This window comes from Coloeus monedula, assembly GCF_965178545.1.
Source record: "Coloeus monedula genome assembly, chromosome: 24".
Classification (NCBI taxonomy): Eukaryota; Metazoa; Chordata; class Aves; order Passeriformes; family Corvidae; genus Coloeus; species Coloeus monedula.
Window position 1 is genome coordinate 1,898,384 of NC_138804.1, and position 21,081 is coordinate 1,919,464.

The following is a 21,081-nucleotide window of genomic DNA, read 5'->3' on the forward strand; positions in this document are numbered from 1 at the left end:
AGGGGGTGGCAGGAATGCCCCGGGGGCTCCGCGGGCTCCGCTGCCGCCGGCGCTGCGCGGATTCGGGCGCCGGATCCTGCCCCATTCCCGAAACTGCGGGATGCTGATCCCGGGACTGAGGCTGGGGCCGGGTCCGGGCGTCCAGCGGGCAGCCGGTGTCCTGCGGAGCCTGGAGGAAGTTCCCTTTCCCTTTAAATGCAAATCCCAGGCTGTGCGCGCTCGGAGTGTCCGGCGGGATCGGGGTGTCCATCGGGATCGGGGTGTCCATCGGGTCCCGGAGGCCGGAGCGGGCCTGGCGCAGGTCAGTCCCGGGCCGTGGCGCTCCGGACGGCGGCCGGAGGCTGCGGACAAAGGGGACAAAGGAGCTCCGCAGCCGCCGGAGCTGCCCCGTCCCGGCGGGGCCCGGGGCTCGGGGGGGGCTGTGCGGGAGTCCCGCGGTGACGGCCCCCGAGCGGTCCCTGCTCCGCTCTCTCCGGGGTCGTTCGGGACCGAAATCCTTTTCTCCATCGGGAAGACGCCGAGAGCCGAGGCCCGGCCGGAGCTGCGGCTGCGGTTCAGGCCCCGGCCGAGCTCCGCGCGGGGATGCTCCGGGCGCCGGGACAGCGGAGCCCCCCCGGGAATGGGGGGGCCGAGCTCCTGCTCCGGTCCTGCCGCCGCCACCGAGCCCTGGAGCGGCTCACGGTGGCCGTGGGTGTCACTTCTTATCTTGGGGGTCCTGCTGCCCGTGGCTGTCCCCCCCTTGTCCCGGGGTCCCGGTGCCCGTGGCTGTCCCCGCTTTGTCCCGGGGGTCCCCGCACCCCTCCGCTGTGCCCCGGGAAGCCGCGTCCTCTCCACGAGCCGTCATCTCCATGCAGGGAAGGAGCCTCCAAGCGCCGTGTCAGTCCCACGCAGGGCCCCCGTCCCGCAGCCCCCGCAGCCCCCGCAGCCCCCGCAGCGCCGGCCATGGAGGAGCGGAGGAAGAAGCGCAGCTCCAAGACCTGCCTGGCTCAGCCGGCGCCCGCCGGGGCCCCGCGGCCGCTGCCCCCGAGCAAGAGCACGTCCTTCGCGCTGCCGCTGCCCACGCTGCCCTCGCCCCGGCAGCGACCCCGGCCCCGGCGGTCAGTGCGGCCAGGGGGGACCCGCGGGAGCCCGGCCGGAGCCCCCCGGGCGATGCCAACGCCGTGTTCCCCGCGCAGGACGAGCAAGGAGCGGGTGCGGGCGGGCGCGGGGGGGTCCCGGGGGGCCCCGCTCCAGCACAGCTTCCTCACGGATGTGTCCGACGTGTGCGAGATGGAGGGGGGGCTGCTCAGCCTCCTCAGCGACTTCCACTCGGGAAAGCTGCAGGCGTTCGGTGAGGGGAGGGATTGGGGTGCGTGGGGTGAGGGTGGGGTGGATCCGTAGGGAAGGAGGGATGGGCTGGGAGATGGAGGGATGGATGGATGGAGGGAGGGATGGATGGAGGGAGGGATGGATGGAGGGATGGATGGATGGATGGATGGATGGATGGATGGATGGATGGATGGATGGATGGGGGATGGAGGGATCCATGCACAGGGAAGGGGTGATGCACAGGGTGGAATTCTGGATCTGCAGGGAAGGGGCGGGATGGGGAATGGGTTTGATCCACAAGGAACAGGCTGGGATGGGGAAAATGTTGGATCCATAGGGAAGAAATGGGCTGGGGGATTTGATGGATCCTTTCCATGGGCGCAGGGAAGGAGTGGAATGGGGGAATGCCACGGATGTTTCCCCTGGATCCGGGGAATGAATGAGCAGGGGCTGTGGTGGATCTTTCCCCAGGGAAGGAGTGCTCCTTCGAGCAGCTGGAGCACGTGCGGGAGATGCAGGAGAAGCTGGCGCGGCTCCACTTCGGCCTCGACGTGTGCGTGGAGGAGCTCCCGGAGGAGCAGAAGAAGGCGGCGGCCAACAGGAACCTGGACCAGCTGCTGGCACACGTGAGCGTCACCCCTGTGCCCTGCCAGGGCCGGGACACCCCCGGGGTCCCCTCCGGTCCTTCAGCCTCTTCCTTTGCTCCCACAGCTGGAAGAGCTCAGCAGCTCCATGTATCCTTGGCAGGGAGTGGGGGCGGCCTGGTGGCACTGGTGGCAGTGACGGTGGCGCTGGGTGGCACTGGTGATGACGGCAGTGACATGGGTGGCACTGGTGGCACTGGTGGCAGTGACGGTGGCACTGGGTGGCACTGGTGATGACGGCAGTGACATGGGTGGCACTGGTGGCACTGGTGGCAGTGACATGGGTGGCACTGGTGGCACTGGTGGCAGTGTCGGTGGCGCTGGGTGGCACTGGTGATGACGGCAGTGACATGGGTGGCACTGGTGGCACTGGTGGCAGTGACATGGGTGGCACTGGTGGCACTGGTGGCAGTGACGGTGGCGCTGGGTGGCACTGGTGATGACGGCAGTGACATGGGTGGCACTGGTGGCACTGGTGGCAGTGACATGGGTGGCACTGGTGGCACTGGTGATGACGGCAGTGACATGGGTGGCACTGGTGACAGGGACGGTGCTGGCGCTTCCCCTTGACCCGCTCTCAGACAGAAGCTGCACCTGGCCGAGAGCTCGGACCCCGAGGACGCTGCGGCCTGACCCCGGCCCGGCTCCCGGCCCAGCCCCGGCCCCCGCCACCCCCGGGCGCCCCAACCGGGCCCGGCCGGGCCCCTCGCGCCATGGCGGGGCCGGTGGCGGCGCGATGACGTCAGCAGGCGGCGCCGGGGCCATGGCGGCCGCGCTGGGCCCGCGGGCCGGGACCGGGACCGGGACCGGGACCGGGACCGGGACCGGGGCCGAAGCTGAGGCCGAGGGGCGGCGGCGGCGGCTCCTCCGCGCCGTGACCCGGCTGCAGGTGCGGGCCGGGGCCGGGGGGACGCGGGGCGGGCGGGAGAACAGCGCTGGAGGTGTCGGGAAGGGAAGGCTGGGTGGGGGCACAGCTGCACGGGAGGGACCCTTGGGGTGGCGCATCTGGAAGGGGCCTTTGGATGCGGCTGTGGGGGCACATCTGGAACGGGCACATCTGGAACGGGCGCATCTGGGCGCGGGGGATGCTCCGGCTCGGGCGGGGAGGGAGCTCGGGGGGCACCGCGGGTGTGCCCCGGCTCCAGCGCTGCCCCCGGGCCGTGCCAGGCCGCTGCCAGGGGGTTCCTGCTGCGGAGGCGGCTCCGGAGCGTGCGGGAGGAGTTCGAGGCCGTGGTGCTGGAGATCGAGGGCGACCTGAGCCACCTGCGCTGGAGCGGCCGCGTCCTGAAACTGCCGCGCTTCGGCCCCGAGGTCCGTGAGCCGCGGGGAGCCGGGGGGAACATTCCCGGGAATGGGGAGAGGAGGGAACATTCCCGGGAATTGGGAGTGGAGGGGAACATTCCCGGGAATGGGGAGCGGAGGGAACATTCCCGAGAATCGGGAGCGGGGGGGAAACATTCCTGGGAATGGGGAGAGGAGGGAACATTCCCAGGCCTGTGGGGTGGAGGGAAACATTCCCAGGAATTAGGAGTGGGGGGAACATTCCCAGGCCTGTGGGGTGGAGGGAACATTCCCGGGAATCGGGAGCGGAGGGGAACATTCCCGGACTCGGGAGCGGAGGGAACATTCCCAGGCCTGTGGGGTGGAGGGAACATTCCCGGGAATTGGGAGTGGGGGGGAACATTCCCGGGAGTCGGGAGTGGAGGGGAACATTCCCGGGAATGGGGAGCGGAGGGGAACATTCCCGGGAATGGGGAGCGGAGGGAACATTCCCGGGAATTGGGAGCGGGGGGGAACATTCCCGGGACTCTGGAGCAGGGGCAACATTCCCGGGACTCGGGATATTTTCTTATATATATTTTCTTTTATATATTTTCTTTTGTATATTTTAATAGTTTCTTTTATATTTCCTTTCTATTTCTTGGTATTTTCCTCTGTATTTTTTTCATATTTTCTTCCTATTCATCTTCATATTTTTTTTATATTTTCTCTTCCATTTTATTTCTATTTCTTTATATTTTCTTTATATTTTCTTCCAATTGATCTTCATATTTTCTCTATATTTTCTCCCTATTCATCTTCATATTTTCTTCATATTTTCTCTTCCATTTCATTTCTTTTAGACTTTCTTGGGTTTTTTAAAATATTTTCCTCAGATTTTCTTTCCCTCCCCCTGTATTGGGGTTTTTTTGTTTTATTCCTCTTTTCCCTTGGGCAGCCCCTCCCACGGAAGCTCTTGGATCCAGGGAAGGCTGCAGAGAACAATGAGACCATTCCCAAAAAACCCCCGGAGAAGCCGGATCCCCCTGGACCAGAGCGGGCTGGGGGCTGTGGGAACACCCCCTCCTCAGCCCCTCTGCCCAGTGGGACAACCCCAAACCCCCCAAATTTGGGGTCAGGTGCTGATAAAATCCCGGGAAAGGAGGGAAGAGCCTCGGCAGGGAGCGAGGAGTGGGACAACGACAGCGTGACCTCAGAATGGGACAGCAGCGACCTCGGAGGCAGCCCGGGTAAGGGACACGGATAAAAACCTCGGGAACATCTTGGGAAGGTTGGAACAACTCCCCCAGTCGGGATCTTTGTGATAACAATGGGATTTTCTGCCATTTTTGGGGCAGAAATCCCAGCGGACCTGCAGGGTGTGCCCCGCTCGGAGCTCCAATCCTACAGGAAGCATCTCCTGCTGGAGCTGCTGTGGATCCAGCAGGCCATCGCCAGCAGGAAAAACGTGAGGAGCTGCTCCTGCCTCTTCCCAAACGGGAAAGATGGGCTGGACAGTGCCAGGGATTCTGTTTTCCAGGGATTTGGGTGGATGTGGCAGGGATTTGGCTCTGGGATTTAATCACGGGGTGCTTGGTTTTCTTGGGCTCGCAGTTCCTGCTGCTGAAACGGAAGCTGGGAATTCCCGAGTGCTCCGGAGGCATTCCCGAGTTTTTGGATTGGTTTGGAGAAGGCCTGGAGCTGCAGCAGCACTCCTGATGGGACAGGGGCAGCTCAGGAGCAGCACCAGCACAGTGGGATGGAGCTGGATTTTTCTGGATTTTTCACTCCAGAAAAAAAAGTTTTATTTTTTGGGAATGTGATATTTGGTCCAAGCAGGATTAAACATCCGCAGCCAGGGGGGTTGTGGCATGTCCTGGAGGGATCCATCCCACCAAATCCCTGTTTTTCTTGGCTGAGCTGGATGATCCCAGTAGGAAATGGGAGGATTTTCCCTTCCAGAAGGTGCTTTTGGTGCTGGTGTGGAAGGGGAATGGCTGAGGGCAGCAGGGACCTGCAGGAACGAGCTCTTCCCACAGAACTGTGGGGGTTCCATGTGGGAATCTGGGTTTGGGATGGATCTGGGGTCTCCAAGTGGGGGATTTTTGGGAATCTGGGATCTCCAAGTGGGGGATTTTTGGGAATCTGTGTGTTTGGGATGGCTGTGGGATCTCCAAGTGGGGGATTTTTGGGAATCTGGGATCTCCAAGTGGGGGAATTTTGGGAATCTGTGTGTTTGGGATGGATCTGGGATCTCCAGGTGGGGGATTTTTGGGAATCTGAGTGTTTGGGATGGCTCTGGAATCTCCAAATGGTGAATTTTTGGGAATCTGTGTGTTTGGGATGGCTGTGGGATCTCCAAGTGGGGGATTTTTGGGAATCTGTGTGTTTGGGATGGCTGTGGGATCTCCAAGTGGGGGATTTTTGGGAATCTGAGTGTTTGGGATGGCTCTGGGATCTCCAAGTGGGGGATTTTTGGGAATCTGGGATCTCCAAGTGGTGAATTTTTGGGAATCTGAGTGTTTGGGATGGCTGTGGGATCTCCAAGTGGGGGATTTTTGGGAATCTGAGTGTTTGGGATGGCTCTGGGATCTCCAAGTGGGGGATTTTTGGGAATCTGGGATCTCCAAGTGGGGGAATTTTGGGAATCTGTGTGTTTGGGATGGCTGTGGGATCTCCAAGTGGGGAATTTTTGGGAATCTGAGTGTTTGGGATAGCTCTGGGATCTCCAAGTGGGGGATTTTTGGGAATCTGTGTGTTTGGGATAGCTCTGGGATCTCCAAGTGGGGGATTTTGGGGAATCTGGGATCTCCAAGTGGGGGATTTTTGGGAATCTGAGTGTTTGGGATGGCTGTGGGATCTCCAAGTGGGGGATTTTTGGGAATCTGGGATCTCCAAGTGAGGGATTTTTGGGAATCTGTGTGTTTGGGATGGCTGTGGGATCTCCAAGTGGGGGATTTTTGGGAATCTGAGTGTTTGGGATAGCTCTGGGATCTCCAAGTGGGGGATTTTTGGGGATCTGAGCTGTGTGTTTGGGATGGATCTGCAACATCCACGACCTCCAAGTGGTGGATTTTGGGGAACACTCAAGTGCTGAGCTGGGAGGAGTTCCCTGGCTGTGCTGTGCAGGTGGGGAGGGAGGGCCCATCCCTCCTGATCCTCGGGATGAGCCTCATTCCTGCTTTTCCTCTGGCTCTGGGCGTTTCCTCCTGGGGCAGAGCCAGGAAAGGACCTGGTGCTTTGTCAGTTCCCTCAGCTCAGGGACATTCCAGTCCAGGGACATTCCACATTCCCAAATGCTGCTGGGGTTCCCTGCCCTGCGTGGACACTGCAGCCCTGCAGCTGTGGATCCTTCTGTTCTGGGATGATTTCGATTGTTTTCTTGGGAATAAACAAATTTTTCCTGATGCTGAACCTGTTCCTGCCTTCCTGATTTCTCCTGCCTGGTGCCAGGTGTGTCCATGGCGTGCTTTAACCTGTTCCAGGACCTTTGGGATTTCCCAAGCAGTCACAAGAGCTGCTGCCATGGAGATGCTGATCCATAAATCCTGCAGAGCTCACAGATCTGGATTAAATCCCTGAGGGATGCCAGTGATCCCAAGGATGAAAAAAAAAAACCCCAAAAGGTGTTGGCAGCAAAGAGCTCTGGAGAATTCCCAGTGGGAATGTGATGGGAAAAGGGGACAGTTTGGAACACAGCACAGGTACCAGGAAGTGAATCCTTGATTTCTGTCACATCCCAGACTCTGGGATGAATCCAAGTCCCTCATCCTCATCCTCCAGGCCTGGGGAGCAGAGGATCAGTGAGCAGGGAATTAGATGCACAATGTTGTTAAATAAGGGAGGTTTTTCCTGTTTTTTTCCAAGGAAATGCTGCTTTTCCAAGCTCTGATTCAGCTGAGCTTGGCAAGGAGGAAGCACCAAACAGAACTGATGTTTTTATAACCCAATGTCTGCCAGGAAATTTGTTCTGCATCGGATATTTCTCATCAAGAGATTTTCGTTGTGTCGTTGTCCCTCTGGGAAATGCTAAAAACTCCTTTTCATCAAAAATCCATCACCAGGAGGTCACTCTGGATGATTTATTAACCATTTATTATCCCTCCAATGCTGCAAAAAACCATTTCATCGTTTTTGTCTTGAAACAGCCACCAAAAAAATTCCTTAAGGCATGAAATTGGCTCAGCTTTGCAAGGGGCCTGCTCCCAGCCTGGTGCTCAGGGAATCCATGGATCCTGACATCCAAACACAACTTCCCAGGTGGGACAGAGCCAAAAACTCCCTCAGCCAGGGGGGGAGGTACCTTCCAGCAGGTCCTGCTGCTCTGCTTCTCCTTCAGGAGCCAGCCACACACAGGGACACTCCCAGCATGGTGAGCAGCATTCCTGCCACAGCTCCTGTGGGAATGAACATGGATTGGGAATGTGGCTCAAATAACAACCTCGAGGTGTTTTGCCAGGTCCTGGAGTTTGAAAATGTCCAATTTCCTGCCTTTCCTGGATTTTTTTTTGAGTAGGGCAGTGTTGGTGTGCAATATCAGGGCTGGGGAAGAAAGGTGGGGGTTGTCATTTGGGGGATTTGGGGCCATTCCTTTTCCATGGTGAGTGGTTTATTTAGTGTTTCTCTCCTGGTTGAATGTCTCCTGAGGGAAAAGTTCAAGCCTATAAACTCTTCTAGCTTAAACCAGCCAGTTTGTTTTTAAATTTACCGGTTCTGCTCACAAATATGTTTCAATTCCCTTTCAGACCAAATTCAATTCCCTTTTTTTGCAGGCAAAGCTGCTCTGACCCAGTTCAAGCCTTGTGGGGTGTTTGGTATCTTCAGACCACACACTGTCAATCCAATCCAATCATGGAAGTCAAATCAAATCAAATCACAGAAATCAAATCAAATCATAGAAATCAAATCACAGAAATCAACTCATGGGAATCAGATCAAATCATAGAAATCAAATCAAATCATGGGAATCAAATCAAATCATGGGAATCAAATCAATCATGGAAATCAAATCAAATCATGGAAATCAAATCAAATCTTGGAAATCAAATCAAATAATAGATATCAAATCAAATCTTGGAAATCAAATCAAGGAAATCAAATCAAATCATGGAAATCAAATCAAATCATAGAAATCAAATCAAACCATGGAAATCAAATCAAGGAAATCAAATCAAATCATAGAAATCAAATCAAATCAAATCTTGGAAATCAAATCAAATGATGGCAATCAAGGAAATAAAATCAAATCACAGAAATCAAATCAAATCATGGAAACCAAATCAAATCATGGAAATCAAATCAAATCAAATCATGGAAATAAAATCCTGGAAATCAAATCACAGAAATCAAATCAAATCAAGGAAATCAAATCAAATCATGGAAATCAAATCAAATCATGGAAATCAAATCACAGAAATCAAATCAAATCAAGGAAATCAAATCAAATCATGCAAACCAAATCAAATCAAATCCTGGAAATCAAAGAAAAGCTGAGGTTTTGAGGAAATGCCTCAAGTGGGACTTACTTTTCCCACCAATGTCCTCTCCCAGGATCTTCCCAGTCACCAAGGTCACAACCAAAGCCAGGGAGTTGCAGAGTGGGACTGCCAGGGACAGGTCTGAAACACCAAGTTTAAAGTGGACAATTTGGGGTTTTTTGTCACCATCCCAAGGCAGCCTCTTGATGTTCGGCCGAGTCACTGACCCACAGCGCTGATCCTGCCAAAACCCCAGAAAACCACCCCAAAAAAAAAGCCCCAGGAACCGACCTGTGGAGGCCAAGGTGAGGTAGAAGAGGAGGGATCCGCCTTGATTGAGCAGGAAGGGCACCAGGTACTGCAGGAGAACACAAAGCTGAGCGAGGGGACCCAGCCCTGCCCACCCCGAGCTGAGCTGGGCACCCAAAATCGGCCACAGGGTGCCAATCCCTGAGCCCAGCCCATGGCAGGAGCAGCGGCAATGACAGGACACCACACGGGAAGAGCAGAGTGGGCACTGAGGACGAGGAATTCTCGGCGTTTGAAGTTTCAGGGACGGGAAGGAGCCTAAGGAATGTGGGGCTCTCACCTTGTAGTTGAAGCAGAGGAAGCGGAGCTCAGCCAGCAGCTGCCCCAAGCGGCCCCGGCCCCGCAGCTCGTCCATGCCCGCCGCCGCTGCCCTCAGGAAGGGGCTGCTCCCACCCCACAGCACGGCCACCATGGCCAGAGCCGCGGCCTGCCCTGCGGAAAGCCGGCATCAGTGGCACCGATGCCTCGGAGCCCCTCTCACCGGGCTCTGCAACACCGGCAAGCACCCAAGGCCAAGCTGGATAGAGCTTGGAGCAACTTGGGATAGTGCCGGCTGTCCCCGCCCGCGGGGATGATGCTTGAGGTGCTGCCCAACCCAAACCACTCCCCGTGCTGCCATGCCTGCGAGAAGAGCCTGACTCCCCTCTCCACAACATTCCCCGCGCCGCCACACTCTTCCCTGAACCCTCACACCCCCTCAGAGCCCCCCAACCACGTTCTCCCCCCCTCATTTCCCACACAAATCCGGCCGCCATCACTCTCCCCCCTCACCCGCGGTCGCCATGGCAACGCCGTTCCACTTCCCGGTTTAACCGGAAGTCTCCTTTTGTCGCCATGGTGATCGTGACGGATTTCCGCCGCCAACCCGGAAGTGCCTGCCCCCCTCACGCCTCGGCGTGGCCGCCATGGTGAGAGCGATGTCGCGACGGGCGCGGTGCTCGCGATTTGTTGTCGCCACCGGCGATTTGGCGACTCTACGCCGCCGGTTCGGGGCTTCTGGGGCGCGGGGGGGGCGGCTTAGCCGCCCCCCCCGCGCCCCAGAAGCTCCGGACCGGCGGCCGCGCTCGCCCCCCCCACCCCCCTCTCCCTCACTCATTTCTTATTTAATCATTAATTACAGAAGCCCATCCTGCTACAGGGCCATGAGCGCTCCATCACGCAGATCAAATACAACCGCGAGGGTGACCTGCTGTTCACCGTGGCCAAGGATCCCGTGAGTGCTCCCCAGCCCCGCTAAACCGTGTAATTAATGGCGTTTGTTAATTTTTATCGGGTTTTTGGGGTTTTTTTTTCTCTCTCCTCGCAGATTGTCAACGTGTGGTACTCGGTGAACGGGGAGAGGTTGGGAACCTACAATGGGCACACGGGAGCTGTGTGGTGTGTGGATGCCGATTGTATCCTTTGATCCCAAAAACCGGTTTGTGCCGTGTTTTTCGTGGGTGATTCATTCCCGCTGATTCCTCCTCGTTTTCCTCTCAAAGAGCAGCATTTAACTCTCCTGCTGCCTCTTCTTTCCCCAACTTTTGGGTGTTTTTCCTCCCATCCTGACATTTGGGATGACATCCAAAGGGATATTTGGATTTGTTGTGTGTTGTGCTGCTTCCCTGGATTTTTGGGAAGATTTGCAGGGACTAAAACGTGGAAAAGTTGTTTTAATGCAAGACATGGAGCCTTTTCCTTCAAATTTCATGGGGGAAATTATGGGATTTGGGAAGAACTCCGTGTCCATATTGGAATGTTGACTTTGCCCAAAAAAAAAAAACCAAAAAACCCCACGTTTTTAATTTGGTGTAGAAGCATTCTTTGGGTGCCCAGGTGGAATTTGGGGCTGGTATTCCTTCACTGGTAGCCCAGGGGACACGAGGCACGTCCTCACCGGCTCTGCAGACAACAGCTGTCGGCTCTGGGACTGTGAGACAGGTGAGGCCATTCCCAAATCCCCCTTTGGGCCACAGCTGTGGCACCTCCTGAGCCTGCAGAGCACCCACAGGCCCGGCCACAGAGCCAGGCTGGGAAAGCCTGCAGAGGAGAAGGCTCCAGGGAGAGCTCAGAGCCCTTCCCAGAGCCAAAATGGGCTCCAGAAGAGCTGGAGAGGGACTGGGGACAAGGCACGGAGGGACAGGAGCCAGGGAACGGCTTCAAACTGGAGATTTGGGTGGGATTTGGGAAGGAATTCTTCCTGTGAGGGCAGGGAGAGGCTGGGATGGAATTCCCAGAGAAGCTCTGGCTGCTTCTGGATCCCTGGAAGTGCCCAAGGCTGGGTTGGAGCCACTTGGGCTAGTGGAAAGTGTCCCTCCCCATGGCTGGGTGAGCTTGAAGTCCTTTCCAACCCAAACCATTCCATGATAAAGGCTGGAAAATCCTTCAGCGATTCCCGAGCGATTCTGTGGATCTCCCTTTTCCCACCCTTCCCCCAATGATCCCTGAGCTCTCTGCTGCTCCCAGGGAAGCAGCTGGCCCTGGTGAAGACCAGCTCAGCCGTGAGGACGTGTGGCTTCGACTTTGGAGGGAACATCATCATGTTTTCCACGGATAAGCAGATGGGATACCAGTGCTTCGTCAGCTTCTTCGACCTGCGCGACCCCAGCCAGATCGGTGAGGAGCTGGGGCTGCTCCAGGGGTTTCAGGAAGGAATGTGGAATGCTGGATCCATCCCTCAGGGGCTCTCTGATCCCTTCTTCCCCCAGAGAACAACGAGCCCTACATGAAGATTCCCTGCAGCGATTCCAAGATCACCAGCGCCGTGTGGGGCCCGCTCGGGGAGTTCATCATCGCCGGCCACGAGAACGGCGAGCTCAACCAGTTCAGTGCCAAGGTCAGGGCCTGGGGGAGCATGGAGCAGCATTCCTGGGGGGACAGCAGGGTTGGGATGTGGGATTTGGGGGCTCCAAACAGCGATTTCATCAAGGATAATTAAAATAGGAGGAGGCCGAGCGCGGCTGGAAGTGAGGCCTCAGCGTGGGGGCGTGGAATGAAATCCATTTCTAAACTCCCAACCCAAAGCAGCCCAGGATTCCCTTCCATGAATCTCCCAGGTTGTTTTTAATGAGGAAATCCCTTCCCAGCTCCCTGAAATTGCCTCTTCTCCTCCAGTCAGGGGAGCAGCTGTCGAATATCAAGGAGCACACCAAGCAAATCAACGACATCCAGACCTCCCGCGACATGACCATGTTCATCACTGCCTCCAAGGACAACACGGCCAAGGTGAGCTTTTCCAGCAGCCTGTGGATATTTCCAGGCAGGATCTCTGCTCCCAGGGGTTTTTTTGCTCCTTGGGAATGTTCAGGGAGAAAAGGGAGGTGCCAAATGAGCAGCCACGCATTGAAAGTGAAATATTCTGGCGTTTCCGTAGAATATTTGCACTTTGCCACCTCTGGAAGGCGAAAGATTTCCTTTTCTGGGGGAATATTTTTGGGATTTGAACTTGCAGGAGCGAGTGCAGAGGGAACACCCATGAAGGTGAGGCCCAAGGCTGGATCTGTGTGAGTTAATTCATGAATTTCTCCCTTTTCCCTCACAGCTCTTTGACTGCACATCCCTGGAGCATCTGAAGACGTTCCGGACGGAGCGGCCGGTGAATTCTGCTGCCCTTTCCCCCATCTTTGACCACGTAAGGATGAGCTCTCTCAGGGGATCCTTTCTCCTGAAATTCTTGCATTTTGAGTGTTCCCAATCCAGCTTAAAACCAGGACTCTGGGATGAGCCTGGGGAATTCTGCTGGGTGTGGCACGGGGAACGAGGAGGTGGGAATTCCTCAGAGGGTTGGAGGCCTGCTGGGGGGTTTGTGGGATTTGTGGGATGAGTGGGAAGTGGTGGGGTCAGTCACCACCCCTGGGGGTGTCCAGGGAACCTCTGGACCTGGCCCTCCCTGCTCTGCTCTGGTTTCAAGGTGGGGATCAATGCTGGATTTGCTCTTGGAGGTCTTTTCCAACCTCAGCGATTCCGGGATTCCCTAAATCCCAGGAGGAAGCCCTGCAGGGCTGTGGTTTCTCTTTGTTTCTCTCCCCTGCAGGTCGTGCTCGGGGGTGGGCAGGAGGCCATGGATGTGACCACGACCTCCACCAGGATTGGCAAATTCGAGGCCAGGTTGGTCCTTTTCCCTCTGGCAGGGCCAAATCCTCATCTGGAGCACTCCTGGCATCCCAGGGATTGCACTTCCCTTTGTTTTGGGAATTGGCAGTGCTGGAGAAGCCCTTGAGGTTGTTTTTTGGGTTTTTTTGAGGATTCCCTGGTTGTTTCCTTTCCAGGCTTGTGACAATTTAAATCTTCCCCCTCCCAGGTTCTTCCACTTGGCTTTTGAGGAGGAGTTTGGCAGAGTGAAGGGGCACTTTGGGCCCATCAACAGCGTCGCTTTCCACCCTGATGGGAAGAGGTGAGAGGCTCCCTAGGGCTTTTGCAGTGCTCCCCAGTCCACCCAATCCCACTTTTTAGTTGGGATACAGGCAGATCCACAGGATTTCTGCAGCCAGCACCTGAATTTCCCCATTCCAGGCTGCCCTGGGGGGGGTGAATCTCACCCTGTCCCACACTTTGGCCGTGTCACTGATCCTTTTTTTGTCCCCTTTGTGGTTCCTCTATCAGTTCCAGGAGGGGTTGATGAGGCCAAACTTCCCACTCTTTGCTCCCAGCAGCATTCCTGACTTTCCCTTTGCTCCCTGCAGCTACAGCAGTGGGGGTGAGGATGGCTACGTCCGCATCCACTACTTCGATCCCCAGTACTTCGAGTTCGAGTTTGAAGCCTGAAGGAGGATTTCCCTCTCCTTCTCCCTTCTCCAAGCCCTTGCCCAGTCCATGGGCTCCACCACAGGACTGTTGAAAAGGCCTGAAGTTATTCTTGACAGCAGTTTTGGGGGCTGGGGGAAGTTGGGGAAGCGGGAACTCGAGCAGCTCCAAAGGGCAGGAATGGCTTTTACTGGAAGAAGGGTGAGGGGAACTGGGTTGGCTGCCTGCCTGCTGGGTATATTTATACATCAGGGGAGGGAAAAAAATCAGGAAATAAATAGAAATCTTTTCTAAACACAAGGAAAAACACCTCTGGGGGGGTTTTTTAAGTTTTTTTTTGAGCTGGACCAGAATTAACCCAAGGACTTTGTTTTCCCAGCTCTGCTGTCAGCGCTTTGTTCCACACCCATGGGCAGACAGACAGCAGTACTGCTCCTCCCGGGACCTCTGCCCATCCATGAACTCCTTCCCAGGGAGGCTCCACAGCCTCAGGCCCAGCCCTGAAGTGTGAAAAGGCTGGAAGTGCAGCAGCCAGGAATTGTTTTCCAGCTGCCACGCACGCGCCCGGCTCCGCCGCTTTGTTTATCTGCTGGGCTGACCCTGAGCCAGCTTTCCTCATGGAACAGTTATTTCCTGCCCTAGGAGCTCGTGCTGCAGCTCCTCACCCTCCCACCCTCTTGTCTCTCCAGAGGGATGGGTTTTTTTTCCTCTTTCCTTCCTCAAAACTGGGCCCAAGGGCAGAATTCCCAGGCTGGCTCCTGGCTCGGAGCTGCTGGCACGACACTGAGGCTGCAGCCTTTGTGGTTTTGTGGAGGGGGTGGTGGTTTACTGGGTCCTACTGGCTTTGTGTGTGATCTCCTGCTGGGATTTGCTGTGATCTCCTGCCCTTTAGCCCCAGAGCCATCCACAGGCACTGCTGAAATCCCACTGGGAAGAAGCAGCTTCCCTATGGAAGAGCGGGACACAGGCGAGGGCTGGGAGAGAGATTTACTGGCACGAGCTCAGTCCGGGCACTCCAAAGCTGGGAAAGGGGGTTTGTCCCCACTCCCAGAGCTCTCCATGGGCTCTGTGTCCTGCACAGCACTTCCATGGGAATATCCAGTGTCGCCTTATCCCAAAATCCCAAACTGCCCATCTTTCATCTTTCATTCTCTGTCCCAGCAGTGGGGTCAGGGAGGGGCTGGCTCAGCCTCTTCCCTGTGCTCTCCTTGATGCTTCCCTCCACCAACCTCTGGATCTCCGCCCAGGCCTCATCCAGGTGCTGGGAAGGACGGATCCAGCGAAGGAATAAACCTGGGAGAGAGAAGGGGGGCTGGGTGTTATTCCAGCCCCTGACAGAGAGGGAAAAGCAGAGCAGCTTCCCCTGAGCCAGCCCAGCTCGGAGCTGAGGGTGGATTTTTGGGAGGATCCCGCTCACCCTGCCAGAGCTGGATGCTCTGGGGCTCCACGGAGGGCCAGATCACCAAGGGGTTGTGTGAGTAGAGAGGGTTCAGGAACTGCTGCTTCTCCTCAGGCTGGTTCAGCCAGGCCCAGAGCGAGTGTGTGCTTTCCTTCACCTTACACAGGCTCCTGGGGGGGACACGTGGGACAATATTTCAGTCCCCACCAGGGTTTGGTGGGACCCAAACTGTGCCCAGCAGGGGTTTGCGGGGTGGCGACCGTGGCTGTGCCCCCACACCGACCTCTCCTTCTCGTTGTTGCACAGGAAGGTGCCATAGGCGGAGGCGTAGGCGTTGTCGAAGAGGGTGAGGAGCAGCTGCTCCCCGAATTCCAGGGAGAAGGGGAACTGGCGGCTCAGCTGCCACACGCAGTCGAGGAAGAGGAGGAAAAGCGGCGCCTCCTGCTTCCCTCGAGCGTGGGAGGAGGCGGAGCGGGCGCAGCGCAGCTGGAAGGGGTGTCCGGCCTGCGGGACCCCGAGGGGGGGATATGGTGTGAGGGCACTCAGCCAGCCTGGCATCCCCACCCCCCTTGGAATTGCAGCTCTCACCTCGATCCATTCCCTCTCCAGCAGCCCCTGGAATCCCTCCAGGGTGCGGCAGGACGGGTCCAGGATGAGCTGAGCCAGCGCTGTCACCAGCAGCGTCGTGTCCGTCCCCTCCGCCCCGTGCACCAGCACGTTGGAGTCCTCCCTATTGGGGCGATTCCAGGGGTGGTGCCCGGATTTTGGGCTGTACTGAGGGCTTGGGAAAGGTGGGAAAGGTGCAGCTCCCCTCACCTGTCCAGGCACTGAGCAGCCAGGCAGGCCGTGCTCAGGGCGGCCTTGACGTGGCTGAGCCAGCGGCTGCTCTCCAGCCGGCTCAGCCAGCGGTCCATGCTCAGGGAGGGGTCACTGCAAGCCTCCACCAGCCTGATGAAGCTCTCCTGCAGCGCTCGGCCTCTGCGAGAGGGGACAGAGGCGTGGAGGGCTTGGTGCCACTGCCAGCGGGGCTGCAATCCCCACGGCCCGCAGTGCCAGCGCCCAGCCCTCACCTGTCCAGCGCTCGGTGCAGCCTCCTCCACTGAGGGTAGGAGGATTTGGGCTCGGTGCCGCCGCCGCTCATCCGGGCCTGCTTGGCCGCCTGGGCCGAGCGGGTGTCGATGATGAAGCCTCGCTCCCCCTCGTCCAGGATTGTCCCCAAGAGTTTCTCGTCCTCGCGGCACCGCCGGCGGTTGGGGCCGGTCAGGGGCTGGCTGCTGCGGAGCAGGGCCTGCAGCGAACGGGGAGAGATGGGAATGTGCAGCCAGGAGAAGGGGAGCGCCAAGGAGAGCTTAGAGATGCTCCCAGGGCCTAAAGGGGGTCCAGGAGAGCTGGAGAGGGACTGGGGACAAGGGGTGGAGGGACAGGACACAGGGAATGGCTTCCCAGTGCCAGAGGGCAGGGCTGGATGGGATCTTGGGAGAGTGGGGAGGGGCTGGGATGGAATTCCCAGAGAAGCTGTGGCTGCCCCTGGATCTCTGGAAGTGCCCGGGACCAGGCTGGACATTGGGGCTTGGAACAACCTGGGATTAGTGGAAGGTGTCCCTGCCCATGGCAGGGGGTGGAACGGGATGAGCTTTAAGATCCCTTCCAACCCAATTCCAGGATTCCATGAGGATGGAATCCCACCTCCTGAGGCACATGGGAAGAGGCACGGCGGGGCGGGGAGAGCAGCAAGGCGGCCTTGGCAGGGTGCAGAGGGGCCGAGGGACGGGACGGACTCACGGTGCCGTTTTTGGGGTGGAAGTAGCTGAGGACCGGGAAGCGCCCGCCCTGCCGGAACCGGGCCGCCTTCGTCACGGTGTCATCGCCCACGGCCGCCGGCACGATCACGGCGGGAGGGTACGAGGGGCAGGTGCTGAAGTCCCGGTTCACGGTGCTCAGCCGCCACTGGCTCGTCTGGGGGAGAGGCGACATCAGCGGCGAGCCCGGCACGGAGCGGGGAAGGCACCGGGTCCCTCCCGGGCCGGGCTCACCTGCGAGGCGACCCGCTGGAAGTACCGCTCCAGGGGGAAGAGGTGCCAGCCCTGCTCGAGCCTCAGGCTCGGGGGCCGGTAGAAGAACGGGTACATCATCATCACCGAGTCCACCGAGGAGAGCGCCTGCGGCGGGGGCACAGGCGGAGCTGCTCACGGGCACGGGGCGCTGGCACCGTCCCCGCCGTGTCCCCAGGGCTGTTCCCTGCTCCTGGCCGCCTCCCAGCCCCGTGGGCAGCCGGTGCCAGCGCTGCCGGAGCTGGGTGTTTACCCAGTTAATGCCAGACCCAGAGCAAACACGGCAGCTGCCGCTTTTTCCCCGACCAACCCTTTGCTCGCCGGCCGGGGCTCACCTCGATGGAGCTGGCGATGTTCAGACACTCCTCCATGCCCGGGATCTCCAGCTGCAGCACCTTCAGGTCCTTGCAGCGCAGCGTGATGGTGCCGGAGGAACCGGAGACCCTACGGGAGGCGAGAGGGGGGTGGGGGACACACGGGGACACACAGACAGCGCCGAGCTGCCCTCTCCCCCCGCGGCTGTGCCGGACTTCAGCCTCTCATCTGCCACCGCAGCCGGGATGGGGCACGGTGGGTGGGTGGCAGAGGCAAAAGAGCCAAAAAAGCCAAACCTGGTGTCCCGCAGGGAGCCGCCAGTCCGGGGGGGCTGGTACCAGCCCAAATTCTGCACTCTGAAGGCGAGAGGAGGTCAATGCCCGCTGCTGCCGCGGGTGGGCCGGGAGGAAGAGGAAGGACAAGGCTGGGCGGGCACTGGGGTGCCCGTGGGGTGCCCACCCAGAGCAAGGGGGTGTGTGGGAGGGGGGAACCTCCAGCTCAGGCAGAGGTGCCAGGGCTGGGAGGGGAAGCTCAGACAGGGGTGACCGCGACAGCCCTGGGGACAGCCGCACCTTTTTTCCACGGCGTCCACGTTGCGGATGAGCAGCCAGAGCTCCACGTCGCCGCGGGGGCAGGAGGAGAGCAGCAGGTGGTGGCTGGTGATGCACAGGGTGCCCCTGACCGCCGGCAGCCCCGAGCGCGACAGCAGCACGTTCTCCACTGTCGCCGTCTTGATCAGCTCCGAGAACTCCATGGGCGCTGCTTCTGCCCGGCGCAGGGAGAGGGAGAAAGGGGAAATCCTGCAGCGCACGGCCCGGCTGGAAACCCCTTCCCTGTGCGTCACGCGGCTCTCCCCCTCCGAGTGGTGGCATTGTCACCTCCAGCACGCGGGGGTGCCGCATTCCCTCCCAGGCAGCGGGGAAACTGAGGCACGGGGGGGGGGGGCTGAGCTGGCTCCGGCGTCCCCCCGTACCGGCTGTGCTGGAGGGAGGGGATTTGGGGTGGGAATGGGATTGCAGGGAGCAGCTCCGGGTCCTTCCCGGCCGCGCTGGGGCTGCACCCCGGGAGAGGCCCCACCCCGACCCCGCTGACAGGGTCCCCACGGGCTTTGCTGTCCCTAAAGCCACCCCCGGGGTGGGGACGGGGCAGGAGCTGCTGCCAAGGGTCCTGGGTGAGGAGGAGGAGGAGGAGGGCGGGTGGTCCTGCCCCGGCCACCCCTTTGCTTACCTGCTCGGGCTGGTGGTAGGTGGGGACCGCGGGGGACAAGTGTGGGGCCAGTGGGGTGCAAAGCAGGGCACCTCAGAGTGCCAACAGGGAATTGCTGGCCATAAGGAGAGGACTTTTGTGGTGAAAGCGGGGATTTTGGGGTGCAAGCAGGGGACTTCGGGGCACAAGGAGGAGTCTCAGGGTGCAAGGAGGGGACTGTGGGGTGCACCAGGAGTCCTGGCGTGCAAGGAGAGGACCCTGAGGTGCCAGCGGGGCATCAGCGGAGGAGCTCGGGGTGCGAGCGTGGGGATTTGGGGGTGCAGGAGGGGGAGCTCGGGGTGGAAGCGAGAGGGCGGCGATGCCCCGCACGGCCCGGCCCGGCCGGCGGATGTCGGGTTTAAGGTGGCCCGGTCCGGAGGGACGCGGCGATCCCCGGAGCTCGGTCTGGGGGGGGTCACTGCGTGCGGTGCGACAGCGAGGGGACACGGGCGGGGCCGTGGGAAGGGACACGCGGAGGGACAGCGGGGCCGGAGAGCAGCGAGGGGGGAGCACGCGGAGTATTTGGGGGCTACTCTGGGGGGGGGGGGGAGGCTGGAGGGGTCGGGGGTGGGCACCCACGGGGCAGGTGAGAGCCAGGGGGCACAGGTGAGACCCCTGAGCCACCGCCGCTGCCCCTGGAGCCCGCCGGGTAGGGAGGAGGTGGCACAGGGCAGGTCCGGACCCGGTTCCACCTTAAGGTCCCGTCCGGGTGCGGGACCCCGGCTGCCCCCCGTGGGTCCCCCCCCCTCCGTTTCTTTTTCCTTCCTTGGGCTTTTTTGGGCCCCCCCCCCCAGGGTGAGGAGGGGCGGCTGCACCCGGGGATAAATCATTCCCGTTCCTCCGTGCCCGGTGAAGGCTCCGTCCGGGAACGGGGAGTCTCCTCCCAGGCGGAGACAATGCTGTTAAAAAAGAAAAGGAAAGGAATGATAAAAAACAAAACCAAAAACCAAACACAACAACCCAAAAAAAAAAAAAAAAAAAACCAACCAAAAACACCTCCTCCTTTGCGCTCCTCTGGATGAGGAAATTCCTGCCCATCGGACTTGTCCTCGAGGGGTGGATAAATAGCCGGGAATCGGGTGTAGCTGGGGCAGTGAGTGGGTGGGTGCTCGTGGTCAGGGTGGGGGCTTCATTTCCCTGGGGAGGAGGGTTTGAGCGGACAGAGGTCAGCGGGGGCTTTGGGGAGGGCTCTTCTTTATCCCACCATGGCCTTCAGCCAGCTGAAATTCAAGGAACTGGGCGAGGAGGAGCCCACCTGGGAGGAGGAGAACCTGGACAGCGTGAAGGCGCTGACGGCCAAGCTAAAGCTGCAGACCCGCAGACCCTCGTACCTGGAGTGGGAAGCCCGGGTGAGGGGGCAGCGCTGGGGTGCTCGGACCCCCGCGGGCACCTGGGGGGCAGAGCAGAGCCCCGGGCACCCCAAGGAGCAGCAGGATGGTGGCGTGTGTGGCTTTGCCACCGTGGAGGCGGCTCTGGAGTGGCTCAGGACAGAGCTGGTGAGTAGGAAGGGGACAAGGATGGGGCCACCGAACTCCTCCGTGCCCGAGCTGGCGGGGCATGGCAGGGTCAGGGCGCTCCGGCCACAGTGGGAGCTGAGCTCCCCTGCCCGCCTTGCTGGTTGTACGTGGATTTTTTCCAGGATTTTTTGTGGCTCTGCGGTGCCATAGCTCTGCTCCTGCCCCCGCACAGCACCGGGGGTCGTGGCCTCGTGGGGGTCAGCGCCTGTCACTCTCCTGCTGCTGCTCCGGGGGTAGCACAGACAGCAAAGCTGAGCTGTGACTGTGCCAGGGTTGATTCCAGGGTGGTCCCCGCTGGGTTTGTGCCCTGGCCGAGCCCCACCCGCGCTGCCCAGGCAGTTGATCCAAAGCCGATCCTGCTCCATCCCTTCTCCCCCACAGCGGGAAATGCAGGCTCTGGACCAGCGCCTGGCGCAGCAGCTGATGCAGCTGCGGGCGCGGCTGCACCGGCTGAAGGTGGAGCAGGCCTGCCACCAGCACAAGGAGATGCTGGACGACGCCACCTTCGGCCTCGAGGGCTGCGAGGAAGACTCGGACCTGCTCTGCAACATCCCCCCCAAGGCCGCCTTCCTGCTCTCCACGCCGCTCAAGCACATCGGCGTCACCCGCATGAACATCAACTCCCGGCGCTTCTCCCTCTGCTGAGCCACACCCGGAGGCTGCGGGGGAGCCGTGGGTGTTTTGGGGCTCAAGGATCCCTCCCCAAATCCCTCAGGACTCGGGGCAGGCGGCGCCGAGCCGTAGGGCTGCTCCCAGGGCGATGCCATGCGGTGGTGGCACGGGGATCGTCACCGTCCCCATGGGGCATGGGGTGTTTTGGGGCCTGGCCCGGTG

General features: G+C 59.4%; 5 protein-coding genes across 10 annotated transcripts; 3 read left to right on the top strand and 2 right to left on the bottom strand.

The window, feature by feature from the left end:
* Positions 1 to 220: 220 nt before the first annotated feature.
* Positions 221 to 6,626, top strand: LOC309581708 (coiled-coil domain-containing protein 28B-like). 6 transcript variants are annotated; one of them, XM_082296444.1, is made up of 9 exons: positions 964 to 1,097; positions 1,176 to 1,330; positions 1,780 to 1,934; positions 2,020 to 2,042; positions 2,534 to 2,841; positions 3,120 to 3,263; positions 4,171 to 4,462; positions 4,571 to 4,680; positions 4,827 to 6,626. In XM_082296444.1, the coding sequence occupies exons 2-9, from the start codon at positions 1,250 to 1,252 to the stop codon at positions 4,929 to 4,931; spliced, it is 1,218 nt and encodes a 405-aa protein (XP_082152570.1). In that variant the 5' UTR covers positions 964 to 1,097; positions 1,176 to 1,249; the 3' UTR covers positions 4,932 to 6,626. The 6 variants fall into 6 exon arrangements, with proteins under 6 accessions (XP_082152574.1, XP_082152572.1, XP_082152573.1 ...); XM_082296448.1 differs by lacking the exons at positions 3,120 to 3,263; positions 4,171 to 4,462; positions 4,571 to 4,680; positions 4,827 to 6,626 and adding an exon at positions 221 to 301 and having other exon boundaries at positions 855 to 1,330; positions 2,534 to 2,711; XM_082296446.1 differs by lacking the exons at positions 2,020 to 2,042; positions 3,120 to 3,263; positions 4,171 to 4,462; positions 4,571 to 4,680; positions 4,827 to 6,626 and adding an exon at positions 221 to 301 and having other exon boundaries at positions 855 to 1,330; positions 2,498 to 2,834.
* Positions 6,627 to 7,413: 787 nt separating this feature from the next.
* On the bottom strand, positions 7,414 to 9,420 carry TMEM234 (transmembrane protein 234). The gene is made up of 4 exons (XM_082296394.1): positions 9,279 to 9,420; positions 8,981 to 9,047; positions 8,738 to 8,830; positions 7,414 to 7,609 (listed from the first exon to the last, which is right to left on the bottom strand). The coding sequence occupies exons 1-4, from the start codon at positions 9,408 to 9,410 to the stop codon at positions 7,548 to 7,550; spliced, it is 354 nt and encodes a 117-aa protein (XP_082152520.1). The 5' UTR covers positions 9,411 to 9,420; the 3' UTR covers positions 7,414 to 7,547.
* A 438-nt stretch (positions 9,421 to 9,858) lies between these two features.
* Positions 9,859 to 13,989, top strand: EIF3I (eukaryotic translation initiation factor 3 subunit I). The gene is made up of 11 exons (XM_082296411.1): positions 9,859 to 9,906; positions 10,119 to 10,211; positions 10,305 to 10,392; positions 10,853 to 10,918; positions 11,444 to 11,593; positions 11,686 to 11,813; positions 12,092 to 12,202; positions 12,519 to 12,608; positions 13,011 to 13,084; positions 13,278 to 13,370; positions 13,660 to 13,989. Exons 1-11 carry the CDS (start codon positions 9,904 to 9,906, stop codon positions 13,739 to 13,741), a joined length of 978 nt encoding a protein of 325 aa, XP_082152537.1. The 5' UTR covers positions 9,859 to 9,903; the 3' UTR covers positions 13,742 to 13,989.
* Positions 13,990 to 14,550: 561 nt separating this feature from the next.
* LOC309581685 (myotubularin-related protein 9-like) lies at positions 14,551 to 18,948 on the bottom strand. The gene is made up of 12 exons (XM_082296412.1): positions 18,713 to 18,948; positions 18,058 to 18,250; positions 17,782 to 17,841; positions 17,506 to 17,614; positions 17,153 to 17,278; positions 16,902 to 17,075; positions 16,190 to 16,407; positions 15,936 to 16,097; positions 15,708 to 15,849; positions 15,403 to 15,623; positions 15,138 to 15,289; positions 14,551 to 15,013 (listed from the first exon to the last, which is right to left on the bottom strand). The coding sequence occupies exons 2-12, from the start codon at positions 18,237 to 18,239 to the stop codon at positions 14,859 to 14,861; spliced, it is 1,701 nt and encodes a 566-aa protein (XP_082152538.1). The 5' UTR covers positions 18,240 to 18,250; positions 18,713 to 18,948; the 3' UTR covers positions 14,551 to 14,858.
* Positions 18,949 to 19,935: 987 nt separating this feature from the next.
* FAM167B (family with sequence similarity 167 member B) lies at positions 19,936 to 20,924 on the top strand (the record flags this gene model as incomplete). Its single annotated transcript, XM_082296717.1, has 2 exons — positions 19,936 to 20,226; positions 20,629 to 20,924. The coding sequence occupies 2 exons, from the start codon at positions 19,936 to 19,938 to the stop codon at positions 20,890 to 20,892; spliced, it is 555 nt and encodes a 184-aa protein (XP_082152843.1). The 3' UTR covers positions 20,893 to 20,924.
* Positions 20,925 to 21,081: the final 157 nt, after the last annotated feature.

Bases quoted from the DNA above. Each gene is read 5' to 3' on its own strand.
- LOC309581708 (XM_082296444.1), top strand. From the start codon at position 1,250: ATGTGTCCGACGTGTGCGAGATGGAGGGGGGGCTGCTCAGCCTCCTCA. The intron at 1,331-1,779 runs GTGAGGGGAGGG...ATCTTTCCCCAG, and splicing joins GGGAAAGCTGCAGGCGTTCG to GGAAGGAGTGCTCCTTCGAG. The intron at 1,935-2,019 runs GTGAGCGTCACC...TTGCTCCCACAG, and splicing joins TGGACCAGCTGCTGGCACAC to CTGGAAGAGCTCAGCAGCTC.
- LOC309581685 (XM_082296412.1), bottom strand. From the start codon at position 18,239: ATGGAGTTCTCGGAGCTGATCAAGACGGCGACAGTGGAGAACGTGCTG. The intron at 15,290-15,402 runs GTCGGTGTGGGG...TGTCCCCCCCAG, and splicing joins TGCAACAACGAGAAGGAGAG to GAGCCTGTGTAAGGTGAAGG. The intron at 15,014-15,137 runs GTGAGCGGGATC...TCTCTCTCCCAG, and splicing joins GAGCATCCAGCTCTGGCAGG to GTTTATTCCTTCGCTGGATC.
- EIF3I (XM_082296411.1), top strand. The intron at 10,212-10,304 runs GTGAGTGCTCCC...CTCTCCTCGCAG, and splicing joins TCACCGTGGCCAAGGATCCC to ATTGTCAACGTGTGGTACTC. The intron at 11,814-12,091 runs GTCAGGGCCTGG...CTTCTCCTCCAG, and splicing joins TCAACCAGTTCAGTGCCAAG to TCAGGGGAGCAGCTGTCGAA.
- TMEM234 (XM_082296394.1), bottom strand. From the start codon at position 9,410: ATGGTGGCCGTGCTGTGGGGTGGGAGCAGCCCCTTCCTGAGGGCAGCG. The intron at 8,831-8,980 runs GTCGGTTCCTGG...TTGGTGTTTCAG, and splicing joins CCTCACCTTGGCCTCCACAG to ACCTGTCCCTGGCAGTCCCA. The intron at 7,610-8,737 runs GTAAGTCCCACT...TCATTCCCACAG, and splicing joins AGAGGACATTGGTGGGAAAA to GAGCTGTGGCAGGAATGCTG.